Source organism: Phocoena sinus, chromosome 10, assembly GCF_008692025.1.
Source record: "Phocoena sinus isolate mPhoSin1 chromosome 10, mPhoSin1.pri, whole genome shotgun sequence".
In the NCBI taxonomy this organism is placed as follows: Eukaryota; Metazoa; Chordata; class Mammalia; order Artiodactyla; family Phocoenidae; genus Phocoena; species Phocoena sinus.
In genome coordinates this window covers 7,698,226-7,717,698 of record NC_045772.1, presented here as the reverse complement: position 1 = coordinate 7,717,698, position 19,473 = coordinate 7,698,226, and the positions used below count along the sequence as shown (strand labels likewise).

At 53.8% G+C, this 19,473-nt stretch overlaps 1 protein-coding gene across 2 annotated transcripts; it reads left to right on the top strand.

Moving 5' to 3' along the window:
- Positions 1-556: 556 nt before the first annotated feature.
- L3MBTL2 (L3MBTL histone methyl-lysine binding protein 2) lies at positions 557-18,850 on the top strand. 2 transcript variants are annotated; one of them, XM_032646210.1, is made up of 17 exons: positions 557-649; positions 2,833-3,067; positions 4,546-4,679; positions 5,940-6,063; positions 6,853-6,932; positions 8,481-8,598; positions 8,999-9,133; positions 9,418-9,506; positions 12,084-12,315; positions 12,886-12,962; positions 13,149-13,253; positions 13,880-14,027; positions 14,429-14,511; positions 14,818-15,052; positions 15,546-15,611; positions 16,473-16,589; positions 16,954-18,850. In XM_032646210.1, exons 1-17 carry the CDS (start codon positions 626-628, stop codon positions 17,139-17,141), a joined length of 2,190 nt encoding a protein of 729 aa, XP_032502101.1. In that variant the 5' UTR covers positions 557-625; the 3' UTR covers positions 17,142-18,850. The 2 variants fall into 2 exon arrangements, with proteins under 2 accessions (XP_032502101.1, XP_032502102.1); XM_032646211.1 differs by having other exon boundaries at positions 17,029-17,237.
- Positions 18,851-19,473: the final 623 nt, after the last annotated feature.

The window sequence follows — 19,473 nt, the reverse complement described above, 5'->3', positions numbered from 1 at the left end:
TGTAAGGAGGTTGTGGGAAATCCAAGAGGAAAGAGGCAGAGAGCCACGTATCTGAGTTTTTTTTCAGGAGATGGTGATGTAAGAGGGAGTTTTGCAGGATTTTGAGCATGCGGGACATTTACAGCATTGGGCATAAGAGTATTCCAGTTTCTGCCTGAACCGGAAAAGAGTCTCTCTGCTAGCATCCCCGCCCTAGGGCACCTTAAATTTCTGATCAGGGAGAGTCCGAGGTTATTCCTGGCGCCTGGACAGTACCTATCTTAGGTATTCAATAACTTTAATGAAGAATGGGGTTGGAGTGATAGCAAGAGGTTGGCGTGGAGAAACGAGAACTGTCCGCGCGAGCCGCCGCAGCTCTGAGGCCGGGGGAATTTTCACGTCGCTATAGCAACGCCCCCTCCCACTTCAAGCGCACCCAAGGGGGAACTACAAGTCCCATAAGGTCCGCGGCTTCCCCCTCTCCCGGGGAGGAGGGGCACAGGGGAGCGCCGAACCGGCTTTACCTCTTTCCTGCAGCGTGATTGGCCCGCGGCTCTGGGAGGCGGCCAATGAGTGCGCTCGGGGAGAGCAGCGAGGCCAATATGGCTTCCCGCACCTGGTGACGGTTGAAGAAACTGTTAGTCTCATGGAGAAGACCCGGGGCGTCGAGGTGAGAGGGAGAGGAATTCTCGTGACTGGGAAAGGGAACCCCGAGAGCTCCGCTCGGTGGGCCCTTCTTTAGGCCTTTGAGCGACGCCTGGAGGGTGGAGGGTGGAAGGATGGATAAACAGGTAGTTAGGCTGAGCAGGGCCCGAGGCGATTGGCGTTGCTTTTTGCTCCGGTTCTGCTGGGGCCGAGTAGTTGAGGGAGAAACAGCCTCCCTGGCCTGGGGAAGGGGAATTGGGTTCAGAATCTGAGAGCTCCTGAATCTGCCTCCTCCTCCTTGTCTCATGGTGGTGTCCTTTAGGGACTATGAGGCCTGTCACATCCTGGTGGGAAGTAAGGGATGATTAAAGTTTAATAAACCCTCCGTGTCCGGAGCGTTCACGTTTATTATCTCCCAGTATACTCAACAGCCCAGTGTCTCGTTTTTGCGCTTCAGGTAGCTGAGGCCTGGAGGGGTGGTGCGACTCCCCAGGAGGGTCACAGGGCTGTAAAGTGAAGGAGATGGGCACTAAGTACCTCAAGTTCCAAAACTCTACCAGGTTTGCTTTTTCCACTCTACCACCACCTGTGACCCACGCATCCTTTAATCATTTGGTTTCTGGTCACCTTATATTTGAGTTTCCTTTCTAGCACATTTGCATGTGTAGTTGTAAATGTAAAGTGGAATCGCTCAAAAACTCTATAAGGGTAAAGGAAAAGAATCATACAGTGGAGAGTAAGAATGACAGCTCACAGTTTTAGAGCTGTCACTAACTGCTGGAAATGGAACTAGGCTTTGCATGTCATATCAGCATTTACAGCAGTCCTCTAAAGAGGGCTTGTTATTATCTCCATTGTACTGATGGAGAAACCAAGAACAGTAAGGTTAAATATCTTGCACAAAATCACACAGGTAGTAAGTGGAAGATCCTGGATTCAAACTCAGGTGTACCTGCTTTGAGAGCCCATGCTTTTAACCAGTAATAATCGCCAACATTTATTGAGCACATACTGTGTGCAAGTCACTGCTCTGAGTGCCTTGCCCGTATTAACCCTTCTCCCCCAAAGCCTATGTAATAGGTGGAATTGTTCTCATTTACAGGTGCGGAAATTGAGGCATTGAGATTGACCTGCTGCAGGTCATACGGTAGGGATGGTAGTAACTAGTAAGCAGTGGGGATGGTATTGGAGCCCTGGCCTAGAGCCCAAATTCTTCACACCTTTTCTACGACATGCCAGGTAGATTATATACAGTATCTCATTTACATTCCACTTCCTGGAGCCAAATATTTTTCTTGTTTTATAGATGAGAAAATTGAGACCCAGAGAGGTTAAATGACATGCCCAAGGACCCACAGCTAGTTAGGATCAGAGCTGAGTCCGAAGCTATTGTATATACCACAGTGCTATAGCTAGAGTGTCATTAGCCTCCGAAATCCTCTTTAGGGCAGTCTGGGCCCCAAATTAACTTTTGTCTGACTTAAGTTGTTTTTGAGTTGAAATTACTTTGGTGTACGTATGCTGAAGGGGGAAGAATGAGTTTCTAAAATACATCTTCCCCAGGAAGTCTTCATGAGGCACTTTGCTTAGGATATTTTCACATCAGTGTATTCTGTTTGAATTATGGTAAAATGTCATCACTTATAAATCCACAGGGGGACCTTGGTGAATTCCTAATACATGTTTTCTGTCTTGCTAAGGTATTCTTTTTTTTTTTTGGCTTCATTGGGTCTTCACTGCTGAGCGCTGGCTTTCTCTAGTTGCGGCGAATGGGGGCTACTCTTCATTGTGGTGGCTTCTCTTATTGCGGAGCACGGGCTCTAGGCGCACGGTCTTCAGTAGTTGTGGCTTGTGGGCTCTAGAGCGTAGGCTCAGTAGTTGTGGTGCACGGGCTTCGTTGCTCTGCGGCATGTGGGATCTTCCTGGACTAGGGCTCGAACCCATGTCCCCTTCATTGGCAGGCGGATTCTTAACCACTGTACCGCCAGGGAAGCCCCTAAGGTATTCTTTTGATTTGCAGTTGAGAAATGTATAAGCAAGAGTAATGATCCAGGTGTTTGCAAAAGGAGTATTTGATTCTGCCTGCCACTTGGCCCAAAAGTGTTGACTTGACCAAGAACTGGAAAGGGAGTTGATAGCAGATCTGCAGCTTCCCTTCCCATACACTAAGCCAACCATAATTCCTTCTGCCTGCTTTTGTGTCACTAGGAGACTTCAGAACCAATGGAGGAGGAAGAGGAAGATGATGACTTGGAGCTCTTTGGTGGCTACGACAGTTTCCGGAGTTATAACAGCAGTGCGGGCAGTGAGAGCAGCTCCTACCTCGAGGAGTCAAGTGAAGCAGAAAATGAGGATCGGGAAGCAGGGGAGCTGCCCACCTCCCCCTTGCATTTGCTTAGCCCTGGGACTCCCCGCTCCGTGGATGGCAGTGGTTCTGAGCCAGGTGCCTTCAGAGTGTCCCCTGAAGAGGGGGAGGTTTCAGAGGCTGTGGAGGAAGAGGGGGATATAGGCCAGGTGGGCAGAGCTGTCCAGGTGTGAAGGGCCCTTTGATCTGATGTCTAAGGCCCTAGGAGAGAGCAGAGGCATCCCAAGTATCCCCAAGGGTCATTTCCTCTGCTGCAGTCTGATTTCAAATTGTGATTTCATTCTTTCTTATAATTAATATTTATTCAGCACATATTAGATGCCAGTCATTAACATGGTGCTGCTTTTGCGATTGTCCTGTTCTCTAGATATTGAGAATATAGGACACCTAAAGTGATCTGGTTACTATCTGGGAAGGGACAAGAAATAGCTTGTGGGTTGGAAGTGAGAGGGGGGAAAATACAGAATAAAGTGACCTCCGGGTTAGAGGGTTAGGGTAGGGGTGGGCAGATGAGGATCCCTATGAATCATCTGGAAGACAGTTGGCTTCAGAGATGTGATGCTTACACAGCTCCTGGACCCCTGTGTCAGGGCCTCCAGTGTGGGGACTGCCTGTGATGATGGGGAGGCCAGATGGTCCGTGATGACATTTCTGTCCCCTGGTCCCTTTACTCTTTAGGAGAGGAGAATCTAATACTGTTTGCCACTTGTTTCCTTTCCATTCATCCTGTCTTCTCTTCCTTTCTCCCCTTTCTTTTATCTTTCTCCCTTCTGTCTTCTTCTAACCATTCTCTTAGAATCTTAGAACTTTAGAACTGGAACGAACTATTAGAGACCATCCGGTCCAGGGATGCTATCGCCTGGCTGCACATTAGAATCACCTGGGGAACTCTGAACAAACCACAGATGCCTGTGTCCCACCACAGACCAGTTAATTAGAATCAGGCTTGGGCATTTTTTTTTTTTTTTTTTTTTGCGGTACGCGGGCCTCTCCCGTTGCGGAGCACAGGCTCTGGACGCGCAGGCGCAGCAGCCATGGCCCATGGGCCCAGCCGCTCCGCGGCATGTGGGATCCTCCCGACCAGGGCACGAACCCGTGTCCCCTGCATCGGCAGGCGGACTGTCAACCACTGCGCCACCAGGGAAACCAAGGCTTGGGCATTTTTAAACGCTCCTCGAGTGACTCTGATGTGATACCAGGGATGAAACATTGATCTAGTTCAGTCTCTTTATAGATGAGAAAAAAATAGGTCCACGGAAGTTAAATGATATGGGTACGTTTTTTCTTCTCATTTTCCTCTTTGCAAACTTTCCAACACTCACCTGTTTCCCCAGTCATCCTCATGGATTTTCCTTAGCCCCACCACTGACACATATAGCCAAGGGGTGCTAAGGAGCTTTAGGTGTACATACCCAAACCTTCTATTCCAGTTCTGTCAGCCTTAGGGGGCCTGGGACTCACCTGATTAATGCAGTGCCCCAGGTTTTGAAGGGCCCATCATTTTGTTTGATTTGGAGTGACGATCAAGGAAGTCATGTGCTAAGTTCTCTTCCCAGCTGTCTGTGAGATGTGTGGTATCGTGGGTACGAGGGAAGCCTTCTTCTCCAAGACCAAGAGATTCTGCAGCGTCTCCTGTTCTAGGAGCTACTCCTCCAACTCCAAGAAAGCCAGTATCTTGGCTAGATTACAGGTGAGAGGCCATCACTTGGAAGACCCTTCCTGGGGCTGTGGGCGCTGAGACAGGAACAATCAGCAGACTGGCCTTGTGTTTTCACAGCACCGGTTCTCAAACTTGACTGCACGTTGCGGTCACCTGCAAACCTTAAAAAATATTGATGCTTGGATCTTACTCGCAAAGATTCTGATTTAATTGGGGCTGAGTGTAGCCTGGACACAGGGCCTTTAACGAGCTCCCCGGGTGATTGTCCTGTGAAGCATGAGGGTTGCAGTGCCCACTCTTCTGCTTAGTGCCTCATACCCTCTATCTCTCTCTTTGTGAGACAGTTACTATTATGTCCCTCATTTTGCAGATTTTAGTCAAGGCATAGAAAAGTCCTTCTCAGTGAGCTAATAATGGTATTGTTTATAACTATAGTTTGGGGATACTTGCTATGGGCTTGGCACTCTCAGTCCAACCAGTGATCCCTAAAAAATGAATTTTTAAAGATTCCGATTTTAAGGGCTCAAAAATTTTTACTAACTTACTTAGAGGTACACAAATAAAATTGAAGAGCCAGGGTTTGGACCCAGGTCTCCGGAATTTAAACCCAAATTAAAAAAAAAAATTTTGGCCATGCCTCACAGCTTGCAAGATCTCAGTTCCCCAACCAGAGATTGAACCAGTGAAAGCGCCAAACCCTAACCACTAGACTGCCAGGGAACTCCCTCAATCCACATTTCTATCTCACCGATCTCTTTAATAAATTCTCTGGGCCTTTCTGATCAGTACTTAAATTACAAATTACAGACCAGATCAGTGGCCTTTCACTTTGGGGGAGGATGCCTTTGAGCACCCGATAAGCTATGGACTCTCTCTAGAACATTCATGTATGTTCTAGAGCGAGTCCATGGTTCAGTTCACGAGCCCTTTGAAGCCCATTCTCTGCCATAAATTTGTAGGAGCACCAAAGGAAGGAGATGGCTGAGAGCTGACGACACCAAGAAGAGGTTCCTGGCAGAGGCGGGGCTTAAAAGATAGTAAAAGTGCCCCTCCCTGCGTGTGGCTCTGCCAATCCCCACCCCCTCTCTAGTTGAACAATAGCTAAGTGTGGGCAACCCCCATCCTTGCAACTCCCCTCTGAGCTAAGCATTATCATTGTTATCATCTTGATTTACAAATGAAGAAACTGAAGTCCCAAAGAGGTTAACTGGACTGATGCCTGATTTAAACCTGTCCAAATCCAGAGCCTTGTTCTTAGCCTTTAGGCTACACACCCTCTCCTCCCTCCAGGGAAAACCACCTACCAAGAAGGCCAAAGTCCTGCACAAAGCTGCCTGGTCTGCCAAAATTGGAGCCTTCCTCCATTCCCAAGGGACAGGACAACTCGCAGATGGGACACCAACAGGGCAGGACGGTAAGACTGCAGGGACCAGTGCTCAGGAAGCAGGTTGGGTGCAGTGCCAGGACTGGGGTGGCCTCCCAAGGAGCGAGGATTGGAAAAGGTGGCCAGCTAGAAAGTGCCGGCCCAGGCTTGCTTTGGATTGTATCTTCCTCACCTGGTAATTGTGAAATTACCCCAGAAGATCCCTCAATCACTCTTAAATTGCCAAGACCCCTACTCTTGATAATTTAAAAGGCGAGGATTAGCTTCTTTTGTTTTGCATTGCCTTTAGCTCTCTGGCTTCTGTTTCCCTGGGGCAGTGGAGACCCAGATCTTGTTTGAAGAAGGGTGATGGGATAAGGGAGGAACCTTTCTCTCTTTCTGAGCTTGTGTAGCTATTTCTGAGCAAATGTAGGCATGAAGCGACTGCGCTAGATGGTCTGAGTTTCTGACCGATATTGAGCCCCCAGGCTCAAGGGTTGGAGGGGCCTAGGTGTGTGTACCTCCCACCCATTTAGATTGGCTGTGGCCAATGAGAGGTTGGGGGCGGTCTGAGGAATTTAAGCCCAAGGGTCTTTGAATTTCCGTCTTTCTCTGGGGAAGGAAGACCAGACATATTTCCCTCTTGAGTGTTTCCTCTATTCCTGAGAGTCTGGCAGCCTTTGGATAAGGCCCTCCGCCGTCCTGATGGCCGCTGCTGGGGCAGGTATGGGGTGAGGAAGGGACCTGCTTGCCCCCGCCCCTCCGGCCCGGGGTCCTGGAATGGCTGCTGCCGGAGCTCCCAGCTTCGACCCTTTAACCCTCTCCATCTTTGCCCCGCAGCGCTGGTCTTGGGTTTCGACTGGGGGAAGTTCCTGAAGGATCACAGTTACAAAGCTGCTCCTGTCAGCTGCTTTAAACACGTGAGTGCCCTGGGGATGAGGGGAGGGCAGGCAGGGTCCTGAGTGCTGCCACCATCTCACCCACCTGCCTCGCAACGTCGGCACCGGGAGAGAACAGGGTGAGGTCTGGGTGCTCGAAGCCCAGCTTTGCCGCTCCCTCCAGCTTACCTTTCTGTCCACTTTTTCAGAAAGTCCTCCCACAGGCCCTCAACGCGAGCTTCTAGCCCCTCGGAGGTTCCCCACTTCGCTTATTTACGTAATGGCACTTTGTGCTTTGATATCCAGAAGCAAACTTTGAGAATCTCTTTCTCCTTTTCCCCCATTTTTAGTGCTTTCGCGTTGAAAGCTTGGTGCTGTGAACTGCCCTGGGCCCCTTGGTCCCGGGAGGCCAATGTGGATGCCTCCTGGAGTCCCTTCTTCTAAAGGCTCCCCGACTCCCTGTCACTGAGAAACAGCAAAGGCTGAGACCTGGAGGGCTGGGCTTGGAGCCGAAGAACTTAGCAGGCAGGCCTGAGCGGTGGTCTCCTGCAGGCGCAGAGAGAAACCGAGGGAGCTCTCTTGTCTTTCAAGCCAATTTCCTAAACTCGGGAAATCCAGGAGGAGGCCTCTTTAAACCCACTTCCTAGCCTCTAATTTCTGAGCTGCTACTGAACTCTGGGGAGGCTGCTGATCAGGAAGAGGTTGGCACTCGGTGCAGCTTAACTCCTCCTCTCCTGTCTGGGTGCTAGTGAAGGTGCACGTCTTTCCCAGTGGGGGGAGCTCTTTATTTCCTGAATTCTCTAGCAGTTCAGGCATTTCATTGTGGGGAGTTGCATCATACTTGCACTAATATGTCTGCATCGATATGCTCTGTAAAAAGCCCACCTGAACGTGCCTGAGCAGTATAACTGTTTCTGGGTTCTGGGATGAACCCAGTCCCTCCGGCCAGGGAGATGGAATGGGATACGCTGATTGGCTGAAACCAGGGCTGAGAAGGAAAAAAGGAGAATCTCCCTAAAGGAGAACCAAAGTGCCACTGGCAGCAAAGTAAGGATTAGATACTGGGGAGGCAGCCCCAAGCAGTCCAGTGCTGTCGGGGGCATGTTAACAGGAGGAGGAGAGGTGGAGAAAGGACGTGCCAGAGCGGTGGGTGGGCAGCCGGCTCTGTGAGAGCCAGCCTGGCGACAGCTGCGAGACCAGGGGTCGTGGTCCTAACGGCCCAGGTGGAGTGACGACTGGAAGTGGTGCTATTTGTGCCGAGAATGGCACCTGGCACGTGGTGAGGGTGAGAAACTGTTAGGCGTCGTGACTGTCACGCAGGCTGGCGCAGCCATGGTGTGCCCATGAGGATAGCAGCCAGGAGCGGCCCTGGAGAGCTTAGCACCCAGGACCTCTGACTCTGGGTCTCTGCCCAGTCCCACCACCACGTCTTGCCCGTCTCTTCATCCCTGGTCCCCGGCCTGGCCTTCCACACACAAGGAGTGAGGGGCAATGCTGAGGGGCGAAGGAGGAAGGACGCAGACTCTCGCGAGGCCCCTCAGCCAGCTGCTCTCCTCTGCCAGCCCAGGTGGCTCACTGTCCCCCTTACAGGTCCCACTCTATGACCAGTGGGAGGATGTGATGAAGGGGATGAAGGTGGAGGTGCTCAACAGCGATGCTGTGCTCCCCAGCCGTGTGTACTGGATCGCCTCGGTCATCCAGGCGGCAGGTGGGTATTCCTCCGGCCGAGGCAGGGTCGGGCTGGGCAGTGACATCTCCAGATGGACAGGCAGTGGTGGAGCAGAAATCAGCTTCATAAAACAAACACAAAAACCCGCCTGCTGGAGTTTCTGCCTCCCTTCTTGCTGTTCTTTTATCTTGCCTACCTTAGAGGGGACCACAGAGCTTGGCGAGTTTGGAAACTCCCATCTTTTAAGTTCATTCCAGGGTTGGTCAGGCTATAGAAAATTATTCTCCCTCCTGTGCTGTACTGCTTTCCGAGTACGTGGTGTGGGTTTGTTTTTACTCTGGCTGTTGTGGAAGGAGTTCTTGAAATAGTCAGCACAAGTCCTGTTTAGGCTGGAGAAGAGCGAAGGCCTAAGAGCACACCGCTCCCTCCTCCTTCTCAGGGTACCGGGTGCTGCTCCGGTATGAAGGCTTTGAAAATGACGCCAGCCATGACTTCTGGTGCAACCTGGGGACTGTGGATGTCCACCCCATCGGCTGGTGTGCCATCAACAGCAAGATCCTGGTGCCCCCGCGGAGTGAGTTGATGAGAACGTTCCCTGTCCTGGTTCCTGTGGGGCCCTTGGGAGCAGTTAGACCAGAACAGGGCCCACCTGCCTCCTTGCTTCCTGTCCTGCCTTGTCCCAGAGGCCCTGTGGCAGGTCCAAGTTGGGGGAGTCCGGTTTTATAAGATGGTGATTGCTGGCCTGAAAAGGCAGAAATAAGTTATTTAGGCCCCTCTGCTGCTCTCTGGGGCAGCTTTGGTGCCCCATCAGTGGGAGTGTTGTCAGTCTGTACTCAGGGTTCTGCTCTGTCTCTGCAGCCATTCATGCCAAGTTCACCGATTGGAAGGGCTACCTCATGAAACGGTTGGTGGGCTCCAGGACGCTTCCCGTGGATTTCCATATCAAGGTCTGGCAGTGAGCCCTGTGGGTCTCCTAACTGATCTCCTTCCTGCCCCTATCCCGTTTGATCTGTCCTTTGTGCTATTCACTGGAGTATTTTTTCTAAGACTCCTTTGCTTAGCAATCTTAGTGGCTCCAGATTTCCTAAGGATGGATGGTGGGTGTCGTCTGCCTTCCCAGCCTAATAGCCTCCTCCCTGCTCAGACGCATCGATCATGTTGCTTTGTCTGCCATTTCTTCTTCTAGATCCTTACCTTTGCTCATAGCATTTTCAGGAGAGTTCATTCAATAGATTTTATTAAGTACTTGTTGTATACAAGGCACTGGAAATATGGAGAATGTGGACCCTGCCATCTGGGACCGTCCAGTCTGGCAGAGGAAATGAAGTCACACCCATGAAAAATTATAAAATAGCCTTGATTTTGTACCAGAGATGTGCCTCAAAATCATCTGTGTGGCATTTAATTTTTAAAAATTATTTAGTTCTTTAACATAAAAAATCATACACATGGTAAAAATTCAAAGGGATCACAAGGATATGCAGTGAAGACTTAGTCTCTTCCCCCTTTGTGTGCCAGGCCTCCTGTTGTGCGGCTCGCTCACATAGGTGCCTGGGCCACATCTAGGGTCTCTGGGGCCCCTGACCCGGATGCCCACACGTGTTGTTCTCATGTTGCTTGGGTAAGCGTCACAGCAGCGAGCCAAGGGGATGCAGGGCAGGTACCACCGTGACATGTGGTTGACCTGGCCTTGTGGCCTCAGGACGAGCAGGTATGGAGGGAGGCTTTGTGGAGAAGATGGCATTTGAATTCTACCTTGATGGGTAGGATGTGGGCAGGCATGGAAGCCAGCGGTGGAAAATCAGATGAGAGCGTAGTTGGGGCCATCTCACCCAAGGCCCTGGATGCCTGGTGAGAACATTAGCGCCGTGGGCCTTAGCTGGTCTTCAATGAGTAATGGTTCCAAGCACCTCAAAAGCAGTTTTTCCCTTATTTGAACGTACTGGGTAGTGCTCATTTGCTATTCATCTCTCTATATTTTGTTAATTATCAGTCTTTTCCACAAAACTGCAAGCTTTTTCTCCTGTATTTCCCATAGTACCTTGCACAGTGGACAGGGTTGGCGACTGAAGATGAGCTGGCCCTAGTGTTAGGATGAGGCAAGTGGCTGTGTGCAGGCCACCAGGATTGTCAAGGTGGCCTCATCTCTGCTTAAATTAAAAAGAGCTTTATTCTGGGTGGCAGAGCAGGGCTCTGCGTGAACAGTCAGCAAGCACACACTAGCGGTCACGTGCCCAGTCCCTGCAGGGCATGCGTGCAGAAGCAGCTGCCTCTGAAGATTGCGGGTGGAGAGGGTAGGAGGGGTGGGTCTGTGGAGGGAGCTCAAGTCCAGATCCAATCCCTGTATGGTAATCCAGTCCCGCATCTCCGTGCCTAGTTCTGTGCTTGGAGCTGAGAATGTACAATAGAAATGACTCAAACCTAGCTTCTGCTTTTACAGACCTTGAGTTCCAGTGTGTGACCTTAAACAAAGGAGGGCAATAAAGCGTTGTCGGGTCGTGGGCTGCACCAGTGGGCACAGAGGAAAGGAGCTTGTCAGGAAAGGCCAGCGGCAGGGAGGCGGCCCAGAGGGACCCCAGCCCAGTTCTCACCCGGTGTCTCTCCCTCTGCTAAATGGGCCTGGTATATTCCAGCCCTTGAGCTGAGGGTGAAAGATCTGTGTCCTGGTGGCTGCTTTGAGACCCTTGAGCCGCTCCCCCTCCTGGTGGGATTTGGAATAGCACTGCTCAGCCCCCCGTCACGTGGAGACTGGGATGCTTCTCCCTGAGCCCGCAGTGCCCTGGTACTGGAAAAGCCCTACAGAGCTTACGTAACCATCCTCTACCCCCGGCAGGACAGCACCAAAGTCACAGCAGACAAAGAACCTCCCGTCTCCTCACCCAGGCCCCGCCACCAGGGCTCTAGAGCAGCTTGTGGACATCTTGGTCACTGTCCTTTGCTGTGTCAGAGGGGCAGGCATCACTACTGAGGTGCTATGAGAGCCGTTCAGAGCTGCAGCGCAGAGGGGCTGGAGCTGAAATTAGATGTATGGAGGCAAGGGGCACTCAGTTCCCTAAATGCGAGGCTTGTGTGTGCCGTCAGTGGGGGCCAGCAGGTAGAGGGGAGCGGGGTGCCCGTGTGGTCAGAGTGCAGATCCCTGAAAGAGCACAAAGCTGGACACCAGAGCCAGATCTGCGGCCCAGCTCTGCCACTCACGAGCCCGTGTGACTCTGGGTAAGTCACGTGACCTCTCTGGGGCACCTGTTTCCTTAGTCTGAAAAGCGTTCTGTAATACCCATCATAATGACTTACTGGCATTTTGGTGCACATGTAAAAATCATATCATCAGTATCATCCTAGGGACTTGAGAGCCAGGGTTGAAGCTGGCGGGACAGGAGGGCTCATCTACCTGCTTCCTGACGCAGTGTGTGCGGTGCTTCCACTCCACCTTCCCCATCCTCTGATTACTCTTAAGGGACAGAACAGGAAGGTGGGTGGGAGGGTCCACATGACCCCAGCAGGCCTGTGTTCTGATGTCATTGCAGATGGTGGAGAGCATGAAGTACCCCTTTCGGCAGGGCATGCGGCTGGAGGTGGTGGACAAGTCCCAGGTGTCACGGACCCGCATGGCTGTGGTGGACACGGTAATCGGGGGTCGCCTACGGCTTCTCTACGAGGATGGCGACAGCGATGATGACTTCTGGTGCCACATGTGGAGCCCCCTGATCCACCCAGTGGGTTGGTCAAGGCGTGTCGGCCATGGCATCAAGCTGTCAGGTTAGCAGAAGTCCCTGGCCAGTGAGGGCACATCTCTACACCCCACAACTATGCTGCACGGTAGAGGCGATCATCTCTACCGTGCGGATGGCAGGACTTGACCAAGTATCCCGAGAGGTTGAGTGCCTTGACTCAGGATACTCAGGTTGAAGTGTTAAAAACTGGTTTGAGGGGCTTCCCTGGTGGCGCAGTGGTTGAGAGTCCGCCTGCCGATGCAGGGGACACGGGTTCGTGCCCCGGTCTGGGAAGATCCCACATGTCGCGGAGCGGCTGGGCCCGTGAGCCATGGCCACTAAGCCTGAGCGTCTGGAGCCCGTGCTCCGCAACTGGAGAGGCCACAACGGTGAGAGGCCCGCGTACCAAAAAAAAAAAAAAACTGGTTTGAAACTAGAGGCTACAGGCCACATCCCTTCCATGTGATGTGGGAAGAGTCTGGGTCCTAAGGGCTGAATAGTTCCTACAGAGACCTTCTGGTCTAGGGGGCACATTTCTGGGGGAGGCGTGGAGATGGCCCTGTTAGCAGCTTCACCTTCCTTTTCTCCCTTCCTCCCTCTGCCATTTCCCTAAAAGAGAGGCGCAGCGACATGGCCCACCATCCCACTTTCCGGAAGATCTACTGTGATGCTGTTCCTTATCTGTTCAAGAAGGTGAGGCACAGCCCTTGGGCACTGTCCCCTTGGCCACAGGTCCACTCCAGGCCTGCGGACCCCAGCTCTTCCCTGGGATGTCCCTTTCCCTCCCCACTTCCTTCCCAGGCCGATGGCAGATGAGGCCTGCTTTCCCACCTTCCATGGGCCAGCCCGGAGATTCCCCAAGTGCCCCGTTCCTTTAAGGTTCGAGCTGTCTACACGGAAGGCGGTTGGTTTGAGGAGGGGATGAAACTGGAAGCCATTGACCCCCTGAATCTGGGCAACATCTGCGTGGCAACCATCTGCAAGGTGAGCCTGGGGGAGCCTCCAGTATGGCTTTCTGAGGGCATGGAGGTGGCAGAGCTTCCCAGTTCTCGCTGCTCCTGGGCTACCTGCTTTCGTGTCAGGGTCAGAATCTGCTTTCGTGTCAGGGTCAGAGGTGCGTTGGACAGGTGCTTACTGAACACCTGGCCTGAGCCTGTCCTGGGTCAGGTGTAGGTTTCCCTGCTGCCACATGCCATCTCCTTTGAGTGCTGACCTAGCCAAGCCATAGCCGGGCTGACTTCACTGCAAACCTCTGTTATTGCTGCAGCCTGAAGAGCCAACAGCCACCCTTCGGCCCTCCAGGGGGTTTTGCCGATTTATCCATCCAGCAGATCTCCAGGCTGGGCCTGTGTGTTCACTGAGAACACACTGACAAGAAGACAGATGCAGTTCCTGCTGGCACAGCATCTGCTATCTAGTGAGGAGGCTAAATGATCTCACGAGTGTGGGTTACACCAGTGCTGAGTGCTCTGAAGCAGCTCGGGGAAGGCTGAGAACCAGCTCTGGTTGGATCCATCCACCTTGCATCCCCATCGTATCACCTCACCCTGGGATGGGGGTGCAGTTCAGCATACCATGTTCTGTCTGCCCTCCTCCCCTCCACCTGCTAGGTCCTCCTGGATGGCTACCTGATGATCTGTGTGGACGGGGGGCCCTCCACAGATGGCTCAGACTGGTTCTGTTATCATGCCTCTTCCCACGCCATCTTCCCAGCCACCTTCTGCCAGAAGAATGACATTGAGCTCACACCCCCAAAAGGCAAGACGAGCCTTACAGTTGGGAGGAGCAGGGTGGGGCCACTGGCCCCAATTCCTGGCCAAGCCAGACCCCTGGAGTTTGAAGTCTGTGAGTGGATTGGAGAGGTGACAGAGCTACCCAGGGTCACCACTAGCCCATACTCTGGGCTGGCTCGGCCCCATGGCCGGTATGTGGCTCGGTGAGCAGAGCTCCCACTTGTCCCTTTGGTCAGTGAACAACTTGTACAACAGGACCATGGTCCTAGAGCAGGTACCAGCCTGGGGAGGAGGGAAGAAGGCTGCTGGGGAGACTCCGGGGGGGTCCTGACTGAGCTGCAGGTGCCCCTTTGGCGCTGGGAGACCTTCCGGGACTCCCTCCCACTTCCCTTCCCCCCTCCTCACCTACACTTTCCACTCCTACAGGGTATGAGGCTCACACTTTCAGCTGGGAGACCTACTTGGAGAAGACCAAGGCGAAAGCAGCTCCATCAAGACTCTTCAACACGGTGAGGAGACCAATCCTGCCCATTGCCAGCGGTGGCAATCCCAACCCCTTCTCTTTTCTTGAGTCTTTGCTACTGAGGTCCGCCACTTCAGGGGAGAAGTCCCAAACTCTGACATGGGCGCTGTGCTGAACAGTTCAGCTGGTCCCTTTCCCAGAAGGGCCAGTGCCTGGGAACAAAATGCAGTGGGATCACTGGTCAGAGGAACCTCCCCCCGCAGGCATGCTCAGCCCTGCTCCCTCCCCCAGGTCTGCCCCGCTGGGGCAGGGCCCTGGCTGGCTTGGTCATTGCCTTTGTTCCCCCTCCCAGGACTGCCCCAACCATGGTTTCAAGGTGGGCATGAAGCTGGAGGCCGTGGACCTCATGGAGCCCCGGCTCATCTGTGTGGCCACTGTGAAGCGGGTGGTGCACCGTCTCCTCAGCATCCACTTTGATGGCTGGGACAGCGAGTATGACCAGTGGGTAGACTGTGAGTCCCCGGACATCTACCCCGTCGGCTGGTGTGAGCTCACCGGCTACCAGCTCCAGCCGCCCGTGGCCACAGGTCTGGGCTCTCGCAGCCCTAAGGGGCTCTTGACTTTCCTCTTCTTCTTCCTTCCTGCCAACCACGCCCCCGCCCCACGCCCACCTCGTTCTTTGGCATGAGATCGAGAATCTCCTGGACCACTTCTAAGAAAAGAGTGGCCCATTGTCTCCCTCCCTGTCCTGACTTCTCTGTCTCCCTCTCCCTCTGGCCTGCAGAGCTCCTTCCTTGACCTTGCCCACTCTGTCATATGCTCGTGCCCTTGTGCACCCAGGTAACTCCCTAGGTCCCTCCGAGAGCCCTGGTGATGAGGGTGGGAAGAAGGGACAGCTGTTGTCCAGTCCCTCTCTGCAGCCCCCGCCCCGTTCTCATTGCCCAGCTTTGGCTTTCCTTCTGGGGGTGTCCCCTGTGTCAGGGAGGCCGGTGACGGGCGGACAGGCATCTTGGGGTGTGCCTACAGCCTGTGTCCTCTCAGAACTCTCTCCTCACCTCTTCTCCATACTTTCAACAACAGAGCCCACCACGCCTCTGAAAGCCAAAGAGGCCACAAAGAAGAAAAAGAAACAGTTTGGGAAGAAAAGTAAGTGATGCGTGATGCTCTAAAGCTACCTGGGATCAGCTGAGCCTGTGTCCCTGGGAGTGGAGGTGGGGTGTCGCCACCTAAGTCGCGCTCTTCATGGTCCCGCCCTCTCCTTCACCCCTTGCCCCACGGGCCCAGCCATCAATCACCCTGTGTCTTCAGGGACCCAGAGCGTAAGTCTTCCATCTCTGGCAGTGGTCAGGATACCGAGGAAAAGAGACGAGACTATTTGGGGTGTAGGGAGGCCATGTGTAGAGGCCATGCTTGAAAGTAAAAGGTACGAAAGGAAACGGGTGGAAGTTGCTCCCTGAGGCTGTCGTTCCCTCATGACCCCCAGGGAGTGGGAGGAAGGGCGGCCACTGATCTTGGGGACCTCTCCACAGACAGGCCCATTCTCAGCAGGCCCCAAGCTGAGCTGCAGGCCAGTGCGGTGAGGTGGGCTTCCTGACGTGGTATCATGCAGAGGAGAGGATGTCCTGAAGGGAACAGAGAGGAGACAGTGTGGTCCCGAGGCAGGATTAAGATGCTGTGAGGGCGTGGAGGCGACCAAGCGGCAGGACCCTGTGCCGTTCAAAATGTAGGGCTGGGATTCACACTTCAGACATGAAGAAAGCGAGGATCCAAAAAGGGAAGCTTAACCATGGCGGCGAGTGGGGGGAGGTGGGTGTCAGTCCCTTGCTGGAGGCAGCCTCTGAGCCGCAGGCACACAGCCCTGGGGGCTGAGGTCAGAGTTGGGGCCTCTGTCCTCCCAAACTGGCACTCTCCGCTCTGCTGTGCTGCCTGACCACTGGGCAGGACCCAGCCTTCGTGCGCCACGTGGATGCGCCCCTATCCCGGGTTTAATCGTGTGTTTATTCAAAGGAAAAAGAGTACCACCAACCAAGACCCGGCCCCTCAGACAGGGGTCCAAGAAGCCCCTGCTGGAGGACGACCTGCAGGCGGCAGAGAAGATCTCGTCGGAGCCCATTCCTGATGAGAGTAAGAGCCTCCCACGCGGGGTCGAGGTTGGGGGCGGCTCCGGTGCTCAGAGGCCGACCCCCTCCTTCCCCACCTGGGCACAGAAGAGTAGAGTCAAGTTTGAAGGGAAGTTTCTGGGCACCAAGCAACCCTTCTCAGACCACTGGGCCTGGAGGGCTTCCCAAACACCCACCCCCAGCTCTGAATGGAGCCGAGCGTCTCGCATGGCCCTCTCCACCTCATGTGCTTGGCAGGGTGGGCAGCCTGCCCGGCTGGGGTGACGGGACCCTAGGCCTTCTGTGCTGCCTGCCCCCACAGAGGGGGAGGGGGCTCCCCTTGCCATGTACTGAGGGCCCGTCCGTAGGAAGCCTGATTTCTTCCCCAGATCCTGAGGCCGCGCCCTTCCCGGAGTTACAGGCACACTCTCTTCTCCCTGCCCCCGACCTCTCTTCCTCCTCAGTCATTACCGTGCGTGTAAAGGAAGAGCATCTCGACGTGGCCACGCCTGACAAGGCCCCGAGTCCAGAGCTGCCCGTTCCCATCGAGAACATCAAACAGGAGACAGATGACTGAGACTTCCTCGTTGCCTGCCCAGCCACCCAGCTGGCAGCCAGCCCAGGGCGCCTCGACTGCCACCACCCCTCCACCCCACTTTCCTCTGGAGACTGAGCCTTTCTGCGTGAATGCTGCCTGGTGCTGTGGGCGCTGGGCAGCGAACGAACACGCAGGGTCTCCCGGACCCGCCCTGTCGCCTCTGCCCCCTCCCGGGGCAAGGCCGGCGTGACTAGGGCTGCTGAGACCCACAGACTCGCCTGTGAGCAGCTCCCTCTCCAGCTGGAGTTCCCGAAGCTCTTCCTTACCAGCCTCCATCCACACCCACCGTGTCCCTCAACTGCCAGGGGTGAGGGGCCGCACACTGGAGGACAAGTTGCTTGGTGGGGGGGAGTGAGCTCAGCGCGCCTCTGTGTGTGTGTGTGTGTGTGTGTGTGTGTGTGCGCGCGCGCACGCGCCTCTGTGTGTGTACGAGCATATTCAGCGTGTGTGTGTATGTGTGTTCGAGCACACACAACCCCTGAGAGGGAGGCTGCCACCAGCATTGAACTTAACCCGCTCTGGAGCCCAGGGGGGCTAGGACCTGTCCTTTTCATTCTCCTGTTAACCAGAGATGGGTCTGGCCCTGCCAGAAAGTCACAAGGCCGTGATAGAGTTGGGTGGTCAGCCCTGCTGGCTGAGGTGGCCCTGGAGGAGTTCCTGGAGGAAGGGACACACTTCCTGGCTCGTTTTCCTCACTGTTCGTGTCCTTAACTCCGTAACATGTTTTGAATCCCCTTCTCTCTAAAGTACCTTCTAGAAGTTCATCTAGCATCTGCCCAAATTTCAGCTGCTTTTTTTCCCCCAGTTAGTCTCCTTTGAAACTGTCTCCTCCCTCTGATCCATCCTCTCTTCAAGAGACCCTCTTCCTGGAACCTAAGGTGATGGCAGGTGCTGTCTCAGCCCTTTTCTTTCCTTCTACGTGTTTGGGTAGTGACGGCACGGCAGGGTGGGCCCCTGTGTCACCCCTTTAAGGGCTGCAGCTGTGCCGGGCGGGTATCTGGCTTCCTGGACTGTCAGGTGCTTGCCAGATGGGGTGCTGACCGTGGATGTGCTCAGGACCCAGTTGTTGGGTGTCATCCCAGAGATGGGGTGACCAGCCCAAGGGGAGCTGATTTCCTGTCAGTTCAAAGAGAACTTGCATGATCCTTTCTCCTTTTCTAAAGACACTCTGCAGGCCCACATGGTATAGAAACCAGGCCCAGAAAGCACCCTCTTGCAGCCTGAGTTCCCCAAAACGTGACTAGGTGTGTGTGGAACACAGTGACGACCAAGGACGTGGCAGGTCCCAGGAAAGAGGGACCATGCCTGACCCCACCCCCATCTCACACACACCAGACTTGAGTGGTGATGGGTCAGTCAGTGGCATGAGCTCCCAGGGGAGGAAGGTGGCATGTGTGTGCACTTCAGCTCTGCCTTTGTTGAGGGTAAACTGCTCAGCTGAGACTAACTCATCGTCCCCGATGCTCTTGCCGTTCGTGGATCCAGTTCTGACTGAAGAGCTTCTAGGAAAACAGGACTCGTATGGCATTTTGGCCTTCGGTTGCTTCTTCCTGAATGGAGAAGTGAAGCCTACAGGTGCCGTGAGCACAACAGGCAGAGCTGGAGGGCACGATTAGCTGCTGTTGCGGCCCTGGACTGGCCTCCCGTACTTAACTTGCATGAGACAATTGAATCCCTTTCTTGCTGAAGTCCAATTTGTCAGCGTTCTGTTCTTAGAGCGAGAGTGCGTTCTGATATGCCACCCGACGGTGTCAGTTATGAAAACTGGGTGAGTTCACACATGAAGAGTGCAGAACACAAGTGTCATCTGTCATCTCCGGAGCTCCCCATCTCCATAGCAACAACATGCTATATTCTCCTTATTTATGTTTCAGCCATTCCCCTCCCAAAACCACAGGTTCCAGAAAGCCCAAGTATGTGATAAAGTGTACATAGCGTGTTGCTGGGACCTAGAGGTTAATTTGTTACAGATGGAAGTGTTGACCACTGGGACATAATAGCTTAAGGCACAGAATGAACCTTGTTCCTCGATTGCCCTTGGATGGAACCAGGTCTCGAAGTCTCACAGCAGCGGGGCCACCTGATGGCTGGGAAATATCCTAAAGAACAGAACCACTTCCACTCCCTGCTCCCACTGCTTGACAGCCTGCAGCAGCTCCCTGGTGCAGATTGGGCCACGTGCAAACACCTCCCTTTACTATCATCCCCATCTGGATCCTCAGCTCTGCTTGAGGGACGGGAAGCAAGGGCACTACCATTTGTGATAGCCTCATATGACAGGCGCTAGTGTACAGGCATTCACACGGCTCGC

Bases quoted from the DNA above. Each gene is read 5' to 3' on its own strand.
- L3MBTL2 (XM_032646210.1), top strand. From the start codon at position 626: ATGGAGAAGACCCGGGGCGTCGAG. The intron at 6,064-6,852 runs GTAAGACTGCAG...TTTGCCCCGCAG, and splicing joins GACACCAACAGGGCAGGACG to CGCTGGTCTTGGGTTTCGAC. The intron at 8,599-8,998 runs GTGGGTATTCCT...CCTCCTTCTCAG, and splicing joins CTCGGTCATCCAGGCGGCAG to GGTACCGGGTGCTGCTCCGG.